Raw genomic sequence first — 16,250 nt, 5'->3', positions numbered from 1 at the left:
AGGGAAAGAGGAAGGGAAAGGGAAAGGGAAAGGGGAAGGGGAAGGGGAAGGGGAAGGGGGAGGGGAAGGGGGAGGGGAAGGGGAAGGGGAAGGGAAGGGAAGGGAAGGGAAGGGAAGGGAAGGGAAGGGAAGAAAAATCTAGCTACAGGGGCAGCTAGGTGGCACAGTGGATAGAGCACCGGCCCTGGAGTCAGGAGTACCTGAGTTCAAATCCGGCCTCAGACACTTAACACTTACTAGCTGTGTGACCCTGGGCAAGTCACTTAACCTCAATTGCCTCACTAAAAAAAAAAAATCTAGCTACAAGGGAGTGTTGTCCTTGGTACTGAAGGTTAGGCGGGTATAGTACATTAGTACATAGAGTACTGTTCTTGGGGTCAGGAAGACCTGTTTGAAGCACTAGCTTTTTTTTTTTTTTTTTTTTTTTTGCAGGGCAGTGGGGATTAAGTGACTTGCCCAGGGTCACACAGCTAATTAAGTGTCAAGTGTCTGAGGCCAGATTTGAACTCAGGTCTTCCTGAATCCAAGGTCGGTGCTTTATTCTCTGCACCACCTGGCTGCCCCCTCAGACACTAGCTTTTATCACTGGGAAAATCACTTAATCTCGGGCTTAGTTTTCCTCAACTTGTAATGGGGGTAATACCTCTCAGGGTTATCGTGAGGATCAGATGAGAGAATATTTGTAAGAGTACTTTGCACATCTTTTTTCTTTTCCTTCCTTCCTTTCTTCCTTTCTTCCTTCCTTCCTTTCTTCCTTTCTTCCTTTCTTCCTTTCTTCCTTTCTTCCTTTCTTCCTTTCTTCCTTTCTTCCTTTCTTCCTTTCTTCCTTCCTTTCTTTCTTTCTTTCTTTCTTTCTTTCTTTCTTTCTTTCTTTCTTTCTTTCTTTCTTTCTTTCTTTCTTTCTTTCTTTCTTTCTTTCTTTCTTTCTTTCTTTCTTTCTTTCTTTCTTTCTTTCTTTCTTTCTGGTGAGGCAATTGGGGTTAAGTGACTTGCCCAGGGTCACACAGCTAGTAAGTGTTAAGTGTCTGAGGCCGTATTTGAACTCAGGTCCTCCTGACTCCAGGGCAAGTACTTTATCCACTGCACCACCTAGCTGCCCCTACTTTGTACATCTTAAAGCATTATATAGATGCTGTTACTTTCATGATTTGTATCCTCAGTGCCTAGCAAAGGTTTGACACATATTAAGCACTTAATAAAATACTTGTTGATTGATTTGTTGTTGATAGATTTTGCCAAAAGGGGTCAGTGGGCAAGAATGGGGACAGTGCTATTCTGACAAATGTTTAACAACTGATTTTTAAAATTTAATCTGCATCATTAGCATTTCTCCATCACTTTAAGTCTAGAAATCAGCAAACCAAAACAATCAAGCCCTGATTTGTAGCGTTGAGTGGTTTTTTAGAGGAAAAGACTTTTTTGCCTGTAGGAGCCTACTCCAAGTATAGTACAGGATGGGGGCACATGGAAGGGGATAAAGCAGAGTGGCAGTCTGCAGGGACCAGTAACCTGGGAATCAGCAAGAGGAAGAAGAAATGAAGTTTGAGGGGGCTTTCTTGCTCCCACTAACCCAGTATTCCAACAGCGTTCCTTTCTAAAAGAGTAAAAATGACTTTTTTTCCTGGAAAAAATCTAATGTTTAAAGTAGAGCAAAGAAGAAAATAGACATAGACCAAATCCCCCCCTAGCTCAACGTCCTCTGAAAGGATATATGTCAACAAGATCAATCTGCAGAGTCCCCAGGGCTGGGGAGTGTGGGTTGGGCAGGAGTATCCTATTGTTGCCTGCAGGTTTCTCTTGGCTATTGCTCTACCGTGTTGTATACTGTGTTGAGCTCTGTTGCTTGGCTTCTTGCCAAGCATTGATTAATAAACTTTGTCAGATGAAAGACTTGCCAATTCACCTCCAGAAAACAGCTATCATGTCTCTGTTCCAGATCAGCATCCCGTGTCAGGGTGAATCAGAAAAGAAATGGTATATGTCAATCCCAAACTAATATCCCCTGACTAGAAATAGAATGTACTCTGGTGACAGTCTCTTGTTGTCATAGTTCATGGATTGACCTGAACTACTGATCAGAGACAGAAAATAAGTTGGGTTTGGTGGGGTTTTTTTTGGGGGGGGGTGTTGACGAAACAGAATCTCCACATTTCCAATGGCTCTGTCTATATGGCACTGATTTTTTTATGGAAAAGGAAGCAAATATGGCACTTAAAGAAAGTTGATAATAAAACTTCCCTGAGATACAGTAGACTGGTCCAAGGCCAAAGATTGGCTGGCCATAGATGAGATCTAGTGGCTTCTCCTTTCCATTTGGCTTCTTAGTAATTGGAAAAGAAACTAGAGTCTCAGGTTTCCTTATAACTCTGTTCCCAAGCCACATTCCTCCTCCTGCCTTGCACTAGGGGAGATTTCTTAGCACCAGAATCCAAATTCAATGTGAGAAAAGCAGATATATCCCATAGTACACTAAAGAATTCTTTAACCTAAGGCCTAAGATCTGAAGGGAGATCAAGAATCTCTAAGAGAAAAGAAGCATGGCTCACTCGGGTGTGCTAAATATCTTTTCATACTTTTTTTTAAAAATTAGAGCATCATTCAGGTCAGACTGTAGATTCAATATTTAGATATACATAGATATTCAAACCCATAGATTGAAAGGATAGCCATAGCCAGCCTTCTAAGGTGTACTTTATATAAGGCTATGTCAAACAGCAGGAGAAACAGAGACATAAAGATCAGTTTTCAAATATATATAACACAACAAATTAAAATTTGAATTTCTAACAGTTTCCATCATGGTATAAAATTACTTCAAGTTTTCATTTGGGAGATAGAAGTGTTGCAGATGAATTAAGAAGCTGGGGGCAGCTAGGTGGTGCAGTGGATAAAGCACTGGCCCTGGATTCAGGAGGCCCTGAGTTCAAATGTGGCCTTAGACACTTGACACTTGCTAGCTGTGTGACCCTGGGCAAGTCACTTAACCCTCATTGCCCGGCAAAAAAAAGAAGAAGCAGCTGAATTAGGAATGATCATTTTGAAATCAAAGCTTGTCAGACTTTTGGACTATTCTATCTTGCTCAAAATAACAGATCATGGAATTCTGCTTTCCTCTTAAAGGCAATAATGTAATCATTAGTGTTACTAACATTCAAGCATCACATTTTACAAATGCACACTGGTTATTTGGAAAACAAATTTTTCTCCCATAGTTTTCTTAATATTTGAATATTTTGTGCATGGATAATTAGGGTAAAAAAAATTGAAGAAAATTTTGGAAAAAAAGAAAACAATACCATACCTTGATTCTTAACAATCACCACACTGCATAATACAGTAAGAAGAACACTGGGTTTAGATTCAGAGGTTCTTAGTTCAAAGACCAGTTCTGCCAGTTAATGCTGTATGACTTTGAGCAGGTCACTTAACCTTGGTGAGCCTCAGTTTCCTTCTCTGTAACATAAGGTGAGATGAGATGAACTCCAAGATCCCTTCCAGCTCCAACCCTATGAGAATTTTCAGAATTTTTCCATTACTGTCACTTGTGAATATGCAGTATAACATATAATACCCATATACAAACTCTTTTTCGATCAAGTCTGCCCAGCATAATATTCAGTATCCTTGCTGGATTCTTTCCATCACTATCTACAAGTCTACAATATAGCTCCATTATCTAAACACCCAGTTGACTAATCTGTAGTTTCTATGAAGTGCGTGATTCAGTTTTGGCAAGACATATTGTAAGATTCCCATATCGTGCCTTCACATTAACAATTTAAATCAGCAAAAATTTATCAGCCACCTACTATGTTCAACAGGTCATTCCAGGCACTGGAGATATAAAAATGCCAAGTAACACCATCTCTGCTCTTAAGGGGCTGATCGTCTGATGGGACAGAATGAACAGCTATGATGCAGCCTAGAATGCAGTGATAACAGAAAAAGTTCAGACCAGGTATTCTGAGAAGTATTGAGGAAAAAGGGATCATTTTGGTTGAAGGGATCAATGAAGCTTCATGGAAAGAACAGCCACTGAACTGCACCTGGAAGGAAGAAGCATTTCAACAGGTTGAAATAAGAAGGGTGTGTGTTCCAGGCAACATTTGAATGCACAGAAGTAGGAGAATGGGGGTTGGCCAGCATAGAGATTATGGGAAAGAGAATAGCCTGAAATTAGGCTGGGAAGGCAGACTGGAAGAAGATTGGGGGAGAAGGGGGAGGAATCAAACCCTTTGTACTCTATCACATAGGGAGCCACCACAGCTTTTTAAAGAGAGGAGTGACATGCTCAGACCCATGCATTAGGAAGACTCATTTGATGACTATGCAAAGGAAATGTGTGTGTGTGTGTGTGTGTGTGTGTGTGTGTGAGAGAGAGAGAGAGAGAGAGAGAGAGAGAGAGAGAGAGAGAGAGAGAGAGAGAGAGAGAGAGAGAGATGGAAAGCAAGGAGCCCAGTATGGTAGCCACTACAATAGTCCCCACTGAAAACTGGTGAAGGCTACGGCAACATGGGAGGAGAAGGAGAAAGTGATGTAAAAGATATTTGTGGAGGAAGAACAGACAGACCTTGGGAATTGATCCAATATACATCATGAGGGAGAGGGAATATGAAAAGTGATCCCAAACGTTAAAACCCAGAAACCTGGCAAGCTGGTGGAGCCATCAGCAGACACATACAATTGCAGAAGATAATCAAATGTATGGGGAAAGACAAGTTCAACTTTGGGTTTGTTGAATTTGTCATGTCAGTGAGTCATCAATTTGGAGATTGACAATGATAATAATTATGAGCCAGGCCACAGAGGAGGCAGCTGGAAATTCAGGATTGCCAGGGTCTTATTCATCTGTAAAATGAGAGTTGAACTAGATGGATTCTAAGGTCCCTTATGGCTCTAAACCTATGGTCAGGAGTCTACCTTCACAGCATCTCTTGGATCCTTCTTCTTTCCAATCCCAAGGTCACCAACCTACTTTAGTCCTTCATCACCTCTCACCTGCATTATTGCTATTGCCTCTTGATTGGTCTCCTCACTTCCATTTTCTTACCTTTTCCAACCCAACCTCCACATAGCTCCCAAAATAATTTTCTTAAAGCACAAATTTGATCATGTCATTCCTATGCTCAATACCTGCCTGTGGTCTCTTAAGATACAAACTCCTCACTTTTGTGTACAAAGCCCTTCACAGTCTGACTCTAGGTGACCTTTCTGGTCTTATTTCACATCCTTTCTCTTTATATAGTCTTCATTCTAGCCTAATGGGCCCATTTGCTGTTGCTTGAATTCAACATTCTCTCTCGCATTCCATACCTTTGCACAGGATGTGCCCATGGCTACAATGGCATCCCTCCTCATGTCATCAAGTCCTTAGCTTCCTCTAAAGCTCATCAAGTCCTACCTCCCAATGAAAATCCTATTTTGATTCCCCTACTCATAAGTATTCTTCCTTCTGAAATTACCTTATGCTTATTGATCTGTGTATACATTGTACTCTTTGGTGCAATACAAGCTTTTTGTCAGGGATTAATATTCCTTTTTGTTTTCAAATCCATATTACTAAACAAAACACATTGTACATAGTTAGGGCTTAATAAATGTGTTGTTGAATAGAATCTCTACCCTGAAGGCTCAGGGTAGAGATTACATCTAGATTATAGATTTAGAAACAAATTGGGACCATTCACTAGAGCTGAGTACTCTCTGTTGGGTTCCTACATTTGGCAGCAAAGACCTCTCCAAATGAATCATTATGTGGTAACTCAGTATTATTCATGCTAGGAAAGGAAAAAAAAAGGAGGATTCCATGTAGAAAACTCAATGTGTCCAAAAGAGATTTATTAAAGGATACTCTTTATGACCAGCTGGAGACAAAAGTAGGATATTATGTCTTCCAAATCTTCATACAGATAGTGTGGCTAATATGATAGCTCCCTTGAAGATGGCATCCCAAATTTCCCTTTGAGTATAGGAATAGCTCCTTCTCTGATGTGCACTAGAGATGTCCATTACTTTAAGGATGGTCATTGGTGAGGAGGAAGGTGTTAACTATTGTCTCTACTTCCGGATCTACTTTTGGGGATTTTCGAGTGCAGAATTTCATTGAAAGGAATAAAAGTATGGGATTGGAATATTTTCCAGTTTATTCATCCTTAGTTAACAAAGGAGATGTGAAAGACTTTATCTGTGATTCCAGGTGCTATAATGCTATTTTGGTCCTAATATTTGAACACCAATACTTGAAGTTATAATTAAGGAAACAGAGAAACCTCAGTTTGGGGGTGAAAACCAAAGAAAGCAAGAAACAATTCAAGTTCCACAGGTGGCACCTCCCTCAAGTTAACCAAGTTACCTTGTGATAACTTGTGATATGAAGTGAAAACAGAACAGCCCAGATCTCTTACAATTTCATCAGCAAGGAGAGAGACACACAAAGACACGGAGACACATACACCAGGAAACACCTCAGCACTACTCCACATCCCGTGAACCAGTAGATTTGAGTGATGCTAGCCAATTAGCTTTGAACAATGTTTATGGGTGGGCTCTGCTCCTGCCCTCAGCAAGCTTGCAGAGAGACTTGCTCTCTCTGGTGCGGGAACTGGGTGAGAGCAGACACAGCCCTCTAGGGCTCCCCATTTTCTCTCTTCTCTCCTGTTTCCTAGCTAGGCTTTCCTATCTTTTAGAGCCATGCACGCGCTCTTTGCTAATATTTAATATACTTTAATAAATGCTTAATGGGGCAGCTAGGTGATGCAGTGGATAAAGCACCGGCCCTGGAGTCAGGAGTACCTGAGTTCAAATCCAGCCTCAGACACTTAACACTTACTAGCTGTGTGACCTGGGCAAGTCACTTAACCCCAATTGCCTCACTAAAAAAAAATGCTTAATGCCCCCAAACTGGTACAGAAGCCTCTAATTTCTAAGTAACAAATATATTAGAAACCCCAACTAATTTTGGGACTACACTTGGGACAGTAATAGGGCCACCATGTATAGTTTTACTCGCAACACCTCCAAAAAAATCCTCCCTCCAAATAGATATAAAACATTTACCAAACCAAAATCTAATGGGTAAATCCAATAAAAAAATCACAATGAGTTATTTTTCCAGACCAGGTTGGTATAGGAAGACTAAGAAGTCTGTGCATATTGGGAATGAGGTCTTGCCAGGAGGTGATCAAAAGAAGCATTCCATTGCAGGGAGGATCTGTGTAGCCATGCAAGAAGGGGTCCAATATTCAGCACAGAGAGAACGAAACCTGTGTAAGGTCTCGTAACAGTGGTGTCACTCCCTAACGGGTTACAAATCCAGGGTGAACTGAAGAGGGGACTTCTGCCTGGAGGTGGTAAAGAATGGTTAAGGCTTTAGGCTATGTACAAAGAGGACCAAGCAAGTGTGGCTCAGACGCCAGGAACAGAGAGGGGTCTCAGTTTTAACTTCTAGCGTAGTCTAAAGTCTGCAGAGGATTAAGTGGGATAGGAATCCCAGACCAAAAGGACTCTTACAGGGAAGCCTACTACACTTCTTTCACTAAAATAGCTGAGCTGTCCAGCCGGCTAGTAGCAGCTGAATCTAGCAGCAATCTGCTTTTCTTCAGTCCTAAAGCCAGGTAAGTAACTTGAAGAGTTCAGACCAGGATGGGACAGAAATCAGACTGCCCTGGATCAGACCACTTTGGGAGCATTGAAAGCTTGCAGGTCCCCAGCCTGAATAATGCAACACTCATTACCTTAAGAAAACAATAAGACCAGCATTGACCTTCTCTCAAGATGTGATATCCAGCCAAACAGCAAGTACAAAGTCAGGAAGCAGACTGGAAGAATAAGCAAGCAAAGAATCCCACCATTAATATGTCTTTTGGTAAAAGGGATACTCAAGTCACAAACCCAAAAGAGGGGAATGCCTCCAAAACATTTATAAGCAAAACCTCAAGGAAAAACAGTCTGGATACAACTTCAACTAGGATTCCTGGAGCGATGAGGCAAGAGTTTTTATTAATCATTTAAAATATTTTCATAAACAAAATGAAGCTATTTTTATTTCAAGAAATCTTAAAAGCAAACTGCAAAGATCTCTTATAACTAAGAAGGCAAAATGGAAATAGAAAGTATCCACCAATTGCTGCCTACATAACATATAAACTACCAAGAATGTCATAGCCAAAATCCAGAGGTTCCAGGCCAAAGGAAAATACTGCAGAAAGCCAGAAAGAATTCAAGTACTGAGGAGCCAAGATGAAGGTCATACACAACTTAGCAGCCACCACTCTGAAAGAACAAAGAATTTGGAATATAGTATTCCAGAAGGCAAATGATATGTTTGTTTATAGTCAAGAATAGCTTACTCAGGGGGCAGCTAGGTGGCGTAATGGATAAAGCACTGGCCCTAGAGTCAGGAGGACCTGAGTTCAAATCTGGTCTCAGACACTTGACACTTACTAGCTGTGTGACCCTAGGCAAGTCATTTAACCCCCATTGCCCCTAAAAAAAACAAAAAAACAAAAAAACTTAGTATAATCATATGGGAGAAAAATGTACCTTTATTTAGATAGAGGATTTCCTTGTATTCCTGATGAAAAGATCAGAGTTAGGTAGAATGCTTGAACTGCAAGCACTGGAGCCAAGAAAAATATAAAAAGGTAAATATGAATGAATAATCATAAGGTACTAAGCCAGGGGAAGCTGCTTATACTGTAATATTGAAACATGATACATGTGTCCTCTACACACACTCACCTATATCCATATACATATATGTGGATATGGATAGAGATATACATGTATACATATATGTGTATATATATATATATGTATTAGACAGAAATATATGCATATGTGTGTGTAATTCCTTTGTTTTTAAACATGGCCAATGTGGCCATTGGTTTTGCTTGATTATACCTGTTGATATCAGTGTTTCTATTTTTTTACTCTCAATTGAGTCAGAGCGGGGTGGAAGGGAGAGAAGATAGATTTATGGTGATTAAAAAAATAAAATTTAATTTCAAAAAAGGAATATAAATGACAAGATCATCAATATGTCCCTTTAAGAAAGGCTGGTGGCATCTTGGTGTGATGCTGCAGGCTTCATTATTGTTTGTGACATTTTCTGTGCTTGAATTCTGGTAAGCATTTATTATAATGTTCCATTTATGTCAATGCTGATGGAATGAAGAATATGAATAAACAAAACCATTCTCATTTAGAAAAACTGACAGTTTAGCTACATTTCAAATCAAACCTCAGATCTTTCAAAAATTTTTTTTTACTCTTTCTAGAACTTTTCACTTTGCTCATAGGAGCAAACTTATCTCTGTTTCCTTGCTTCCTTTAAAGTCCCAGCTAAAATCCCACCTTCTACAAAAGGCTCTTTCTGATCCCCCTGGACACTAGAGCTTTATGTCTATTGACTATCTCCAACTTATCTTGTTTATAAATAGCTGTTTGTTGTCTTTCCTGGTGAGAGCAGGGACTGGTTTTTGCCTTTCTTTGTCACCCTAGTGCTTAGCACAATGCCTGGCACATAGTAGGTGTCCACAAATGCTTATTGGTGGGCTGATTTGATAATTTATGTGATTATTTTCTTAAATTATTATTTATTTATTTTTAACATTCTTTTCTTTTTTAAATTTTGAGTTCCAAATTCTCTTTCTCCCTCCTACCCCTTCCCCCACCTACTGAGAAGGCAAGCAATATGATGTCAGGCATGTGAAATCATGTAAAACATATTTCCATAGTAGCCATATTTTTGTGTGTGTGTGAGGCAATTGGGGTTAAGTGACTTGCCCAGGGTTACACAGCTAGTAAGTGTCAAATGTCTGAGGCTGGATTTGAACTCAGGTACTCCTGACTCCAGGGCTGGTGCTCTATCCACTGTTCCACCTAGCTGTCCTGTAGCCATGTTTAAAAAACAAGAAAAATAAAATGAAAAAAGTATATGTCATCAGAGTTCATCAGTTCTGTCTCTGGAGGTTTTTTCATCATGAGTCCTTTGGAATTGTCTTGGAACATTGTATTAATCAGAGTAGCCAAGTCTTTCATAGTTGATCATTATTACAACATTGCTGTTACTATGCACAATGATTTCCCAGTTCTTCTCACTTCACTTTGCATCACTTCATCTGGGTCTGGCCATGTTTTTCTGAACCCACCCCTCATCATTTTTTTTTGGTAGTGCAATGAGGGTTAAGTGACTTGCCCAGGGCCACACAGCTAGTACATGTCAAGTGTCTGAGACCAGATTTGAACTCAGGTCCTCCTGAATCTAGGGAAAGTGCTTTATCCACTATGCCACTTAGCTGCCGCCTTCTCATCATTTCATATAGGGTAATAGTACTCCATCACAATTATATGCCACAACTTGTTCCTCTGTTCCCCTATTGATAAATATCTCCTCGATTTCCAATTCTTTGCTACAAAAAGAGTTGCTATAAATATTTTTGTAAATATAGGTCCTTTTTCTTTTTCTTTGATTTATTTGGGATACAGACTAGTACTAGTATTGTTGGGTTAAAGGGGTAAGCACTATTTTATAGCCCTTTAGGTATAGTTTCAAATTGTTTTCCAGAATGGTTGCACTGGTTCACAACTCGTTCATTAGTGTGCCTGTTTTCGTCTCATACCCTCCAGCATTTGTTATGTTTCATAGGAATGAGGTGGTACCTTAAAGTTATTTTAATTTGCATTTTTCTAATCAGTAGTGATTTAGAGCATTTTTTCATAACTAAAAATAGCTTTGATTTCTTCTTCTGAAAACTGCCTGTTCATATCCTTTGACCATCTATCAATTAGGGAATGGCTCTTTTTTTTGGGGGGGGGGTGAAGCAATTGGGGTTAAGTGACTTGCCCAGGGTCACACAGGATTATCTCTTTTAATTTGGTTTATTTTTGGTTTTGCTTTGTCTGAAACCATGATTTCTACATTGCCTTGTTGTTTTTTTTTTTACCCAGCTGAAGCAAGTTAGATTCTCCCCTTCATTTTAATACTATGCATATGTCTTTCTGTTTCAAATGTGTCTCTTTTAAACAATATTTTGGGTCCTAGTTTCTAATCCATTTGACTATCTGCTTCTGTTTTATGGGGAAGCTCATTTCATTCACATTCACAGTTATTATTACTATGTATTTCTCTCCATCCCATTATCTTCTGTCTGTCTGTCTCATACCTTCTCAAAAAGCCCATTTTGCTTCCAACCCATTTCCCCCTTAATCTACCTTTCCTTTTATTACCTCCTCCTTCTCTTATCCCTTTTCCCTCCTATTTCCTTATTGGGTAAATTCCATTTCTATTTAAAATGTAATTTATATATATAAATATATATGTGTGTGTGTATGTATGTATTTATGTATGTATCTCAGTGCATTCTTCTTCCCTGTCTGCCCCCTTCAATTTTTTGGAGAGCATTCCAACAAAGTCAACTCATACTCATGCCTCTTTTCTATATAAACTCCTTTTAACTGTCCTAATAATAATAAAGTTCTTAGGAGTTACTTGTATCATTTTCCCATATAGGAATGTAAACAATTTAACCTTGAGTTCCTTATGATTACTCTTTAATATTTACCTTTTTCTGTTTCTCTTGAGTCTTCTGTTCCAATGCCAAATTTTCTATTCATCTCTGATCTTTTCATCAGGAATGAATGCTTAGAAGTCCTCTATTTCATCAAACATCCATTTTCCCCTAAATGATTACACTCAACTTTGTTGGAAGGTAGTTCTTGGTTTGCCTTCTAGAATATCATATTCCAAGCCTTCCATTCCTTTAAAGTAGAAACTACTAAATCTTGTTTGATCCTGTCTGTGGCTCCATGATATTTGAATTCTTTCTGACCACTTGTAGTATTTTCTCCTTGACCTGGGAGCTCTGGAATTTAGCTATGATATTATATAAAAACACCTTAAGAACAGAATTAACCTAATGGTAAAAGAGGCACAAAAATTCATTGAGGGTTTTCATTTAGCGATCTGTTTCAGGGGTGATGGCTGGATTCTTTCAATTTCTATTTTACCCCCAGATCTAAACTATCAGGACAATTTTCCTTGATAATTTCTTGAAATATGATGTCTAGGGTCTTTTTTCTGTTCATCTCTGGTATCTATCTAACATAGATGTCTAGATGGATTAACTCAATGGACAGCCAAGTATATGACATATCCCAAGCAATGTTCATGATTCGTCTATTTCATTTTTACCATGTGTATTGTTAGAATAATCTCTTTTAAGTTGGCATGGATTTCACTGAAGAGGTTGCCAAAACAATCATTCAGACAGAAGCATCCAGAGGTCATCCATAGAAAAATCTTCTATTTGGACTCTGCGCAGGTCATGCTCCATGACAAAGTCAAATGTCTTTAGCAAGCTTACATGTCCCTGTTTTGTTTTTCACTTAATATTGATAGAATATTGTTGAACAAGGTCTCCATGGTTCTACCCATTAAGACATCTTGCAAGACCTTAGTATAAGCATAGCTACCTTGTTGGAGGAGAGGTTTGGAGGTCATTCTTTGTTCTATTGAGCCAAGTGTTTAAACAATAAATCAAGTGGAATCTTATATTCACTGCACTGCCTAGTCAGTTATGTGCTGTAATGATATGGTCTTCTGTAGGAAATCAGCAGCTAAAGTCAGCCATTCCATTCTCATATTTTTATCCAATATGTCACTGACACCTGTCTAGGTCATTCTCATATGACATTTTTATGAGGATAAAATGGGCATGTTGTGTGGGAGTTATCAAAATCCTCCTGATCACTTTTTTTGTTGCAAACGCCATCTATGATTTTTTCTTTAGTCCCATCTTTTAGATATGTTGAAAGTTGATCCCTTAGTGCTTTCAAAACTGTGTCACCTCCAGCACAGATTTCTGCTATATGTACTTGGTCTGGTCTAGTTGCTTTCCCTGATTCCATTTTCTCAAGTCCTATTTAAATGTCTCCATATTGTATATCAGAAGCTAAGGTGACATAAAATGTGGTAGTTTCAAAGTCAAAGATGATGAAACTAGGCCATCGTAGAACAAGAGGTCTTGGAGTCCATAGATTGATCTATGAACAGATTTCATAGCTTCTGTGAATTTCAGTTGGGAAAAAAAGAGTATGTATTTTTCCCACTAATTTCTAACTAAAATTTGGTATTTCTCCAATTATTTAACAATATTAATAAAAAAACAAAAACAAAAACCAATATTCAGCTAAGGGATCCATAGGTACATTCTGCCAAAGCAGCCTGGGACACACCAAAAGGTCAAGAACTTCTCAGTCCATTGTTTGTTTTCTCATCCTTGTTTCCCCCTCTAAGGTTTCTTGTAATCGCATGTTTTAGGTAAATCTCAAGCCAAAGCTCTTTACAGACTCCACGACATGCTTTACTGGTTCATGTTACAATATTCTTTGTAACTTCCTGCCAACATCCTCTGAAATGAAGATGATTCCAAATGAGTTTTGGTTCTAGCTTGATATTACACTTGATTGACATCTTTCTCTCCTTAGCTAGGAGGTCCCATGTTCATTGGCTAAGGGAATTTTGGGTTCTATTCACCTCCTCATGTGGGCAATTGCCTTCAATTGGTTAAACTTCCATAGAAAATAGTGATGGTCTAAGCCAATATTTTTACCTTTTACTCTATCTTTTTGCTACACAAAGGTAGCTAATTTGGAAATGACCCCCCCACATTGATAACCAATTATTTCCTGACTGTTAAGCTATGGTCATTTTCATCTTTTTTTGTAATGTTAAGTGATAAAATATAATCTTCCCTCTTTATCCTGTTGTTTGGTATTTCTCCTATTTTCCTTGCTAAGGTGAACTTGGCAGCTAGGTTGTGCATTGGATTGAACAGTGGACCTAGAGTCATGAAGACCTGAATTCAAATCCAGATTCTGATATTTACTTGCTGTGTGATCCTAGGGAAGAACTTAACATGATTGCCTCAGTTTCCTACTCTATAGAATGGAGATAATAAAAGCACCTACCTCCCAGGGTGGTTGTGAGGATCAAATGAAATAACATTTGTAGAAAACTTTACAAAACAGAAAGCATTCTATAAATACTAATTTCCCTTCCATTTAGCTCCAACTTCCTTATATCATCTAGTTTCAATTATCATGAGAATGTAAATATTTACTTCATTTAGTTCCTCCATAACTACTTATTGATTATTGGCTCAAGATCTTTCATTTAGAGTACCAGAATTCAAATTTATGTTAATAGAAGGTCTAAAAAAATTGTGATTTTTTGCTTCTACCATCACTGCAAAAGGGGGAACACAAGTCTAAGGGCCATAACAGGTTTTCCTTTCCAAAGATTGTCCTGATCATTTCTGTTGAAAAAATGGTTTCTCCTGGAATCACTTACATGAACTGATGCTCAGTGAGATGAGCAAAACCAGAACATTGTACACAGTATCTTCAACATGGTGTTTGGATTAACTGTGATAGACTTGACGCTTCTCAGCAATCCCATGGTCCAAGAGAGTTCCAAAGGACACATGATAGAAAATGCTTTCCAAATCCAGGAAAAGAACTGTGGCATCCAGATGCAGAGTGTACCATACTTTTCTGACCTTTTGGTTTTTTTGAGGTTTTTCCCTTTTGTTCTTATTCTTCTTTCACAGCCTGACTAATGCAGAAATATGTTTAATGTGATTGTGCACATATAGCCTTAAAAAAAGAAAGAAAAAATGGTTCCCCTTTGAGGTCAACCTTTGTTGTTTACTTTATTTGATGTCTCTAGGGTTTGGCATGTGCCAAATGGAAACAAAAGAATTCTTTGGCCATGAACTTTTTGATCTTGCATTGTAGATCAACAAAAAGTCCCTGTGGAAGATTTCGCCAGATGAAGGCGTAGTTCCTCCAGAAAGTGAAGTTCTCCTGATGGTGACTGCCAACTTAGACGACATGTTGCCATTCAAAGATGTGATCATTTTGTCCATTCAGAATAGCAACAGCTACCAGATTCCCGTGGAAGCCGTGGGGAAGGGCACCACAATTGTTTCGGACAAGCCTTTTGCTCCAGAGCTCAACTTGGGGGCCCATTTCAGGTAGGGAGTGTTTAGGGTTCAGTCCTAGTTTTGTGTCATTTTTATGGATATCTTTTGTTTGTCAATCACCTAGATTCTTCCCCTCCTCCTCCCTCTCCCTCTCCCAGAGCAAAGTTTTTTTTGGCAAGGCAATGGGGGTTAAATGACTTGCCCAGGGTCACACAGCTGGTAAGTGTCAAATGTCTGAGGTCTGATTTGAACTCAGGACCTCCTGAATCCAGGGCCAGTGCTTTATCCACTGTGCCACCTAGCTGCTCCCAGAGATTTTTTTTTAAAGGAAGAAAAGAAAAGAAAAAATTTCAAAACTGATCAACACATCCAAAAATCAGGCATTATATGGAATTAGTTCAAAGGCATTTGCTGACTTGGCATCATAATAGCAATAGTAACAAAATATTCTATTTAAAATTTGTGACACACTCTTGACATCAGTGAGAAGAGTGGGCATGCACAGAGTGTGCTAACAGAGAGGTAAATAATTAGGAAACCTGTTTGGCCCACGCATGGTTAAGGCCTTTTCTCAAGGTGCTCCCATGGTGGTCCCTCTGGGGGCAGCATATCTGCTGGATGCATTGCTTGACTGGACTCTTTGAAATTGTTCCTCTCGGGGCAGCTAGGTGGCGCAGTGGATAGAGCACCGGCCCTGGATTCAGAAGTACCTGAGTTCAAATCTGGCCTCAGACACTTAACACTTACTAGCTGTGTGAACCTGGGCAAGTCACTTAACCCCAGTTGCCTCACCAAAAAAAAACAAAAAACAAACAAAAAAAAACCCAACAACAAAATTGTTCCTCTCTTTGGCTCAACTTCAAAGACCTGGACGGGTGCACTGACTCAGAAATTACACTCCTCAAAGCTGGGTCCCACTATGATATTCTCTGTCTGTCTCTGTCTCACTGTGTCTATCTATCTCTCGCTTTCTCCTCTCTCTCCCTCCCTCCCCCCCTCTGTCTTTTTCTCTCTCTGTGTCTTATGTCTCTTTCTATCTCTCTTCTCTCTTTGTCTCTCTTCATGTCTCTATATTTCTGTCTCTGTTTCTCTGTGTCTCTTTATTTTCCCTCTACATTGCTTTCTTTCTCTTCTCTGTCTCTCACCCCCCCCAACCCCCAGCTACTCTCACACTCTTGCTCTTTTACTTTTTTCCTTAAAAAAAATCTTAACTCAGCAAACACCAAATAAAATGAGCATTTCCATAAACACTGTAGAAGAGGA

General features: G+C 39.2%; 1 protein-coding gene across 1 annotated transcript in view; it reads left to right on the top strand.

Moving 5' to 3' along the window:
* HYDIN (HYDIN axonemal central pair apparatus protein) overlaps positions 1–16,250 on the top strand; it is a 589,624-nt gene that overhangs the window by 358,345 nt on the left and 215,029 nt on the right. Inside the window, 1 exon segment of the mRNA XM_043981230.1 lies at positions 14,800–15,038. Within this exon segment, the coding sequence (XP_043837165.1) occupies positions 14,800–15,038 (239 nt within the window).

This window comes from Dromiciops gliroides, chromosome 2 (genome assembly GCF_019393635.1).
Source record: "Dromiciops gliroides isolate mDroGli1 chromosome 2, mDroGli1.pri, whole genome shotgun sequence".
Classification (NCBI taxonomy): Eukaryota; Metazoa; Chordata; class Mammalia; order Microbiotheria; family Microbiotheriidae; genus Dromiciops; species Dromiciops gliroides.
Note: the sequence above shows the minus strand (reverse complement) of the source record. Positions and strands in the feature narration are given on the sequence as shown.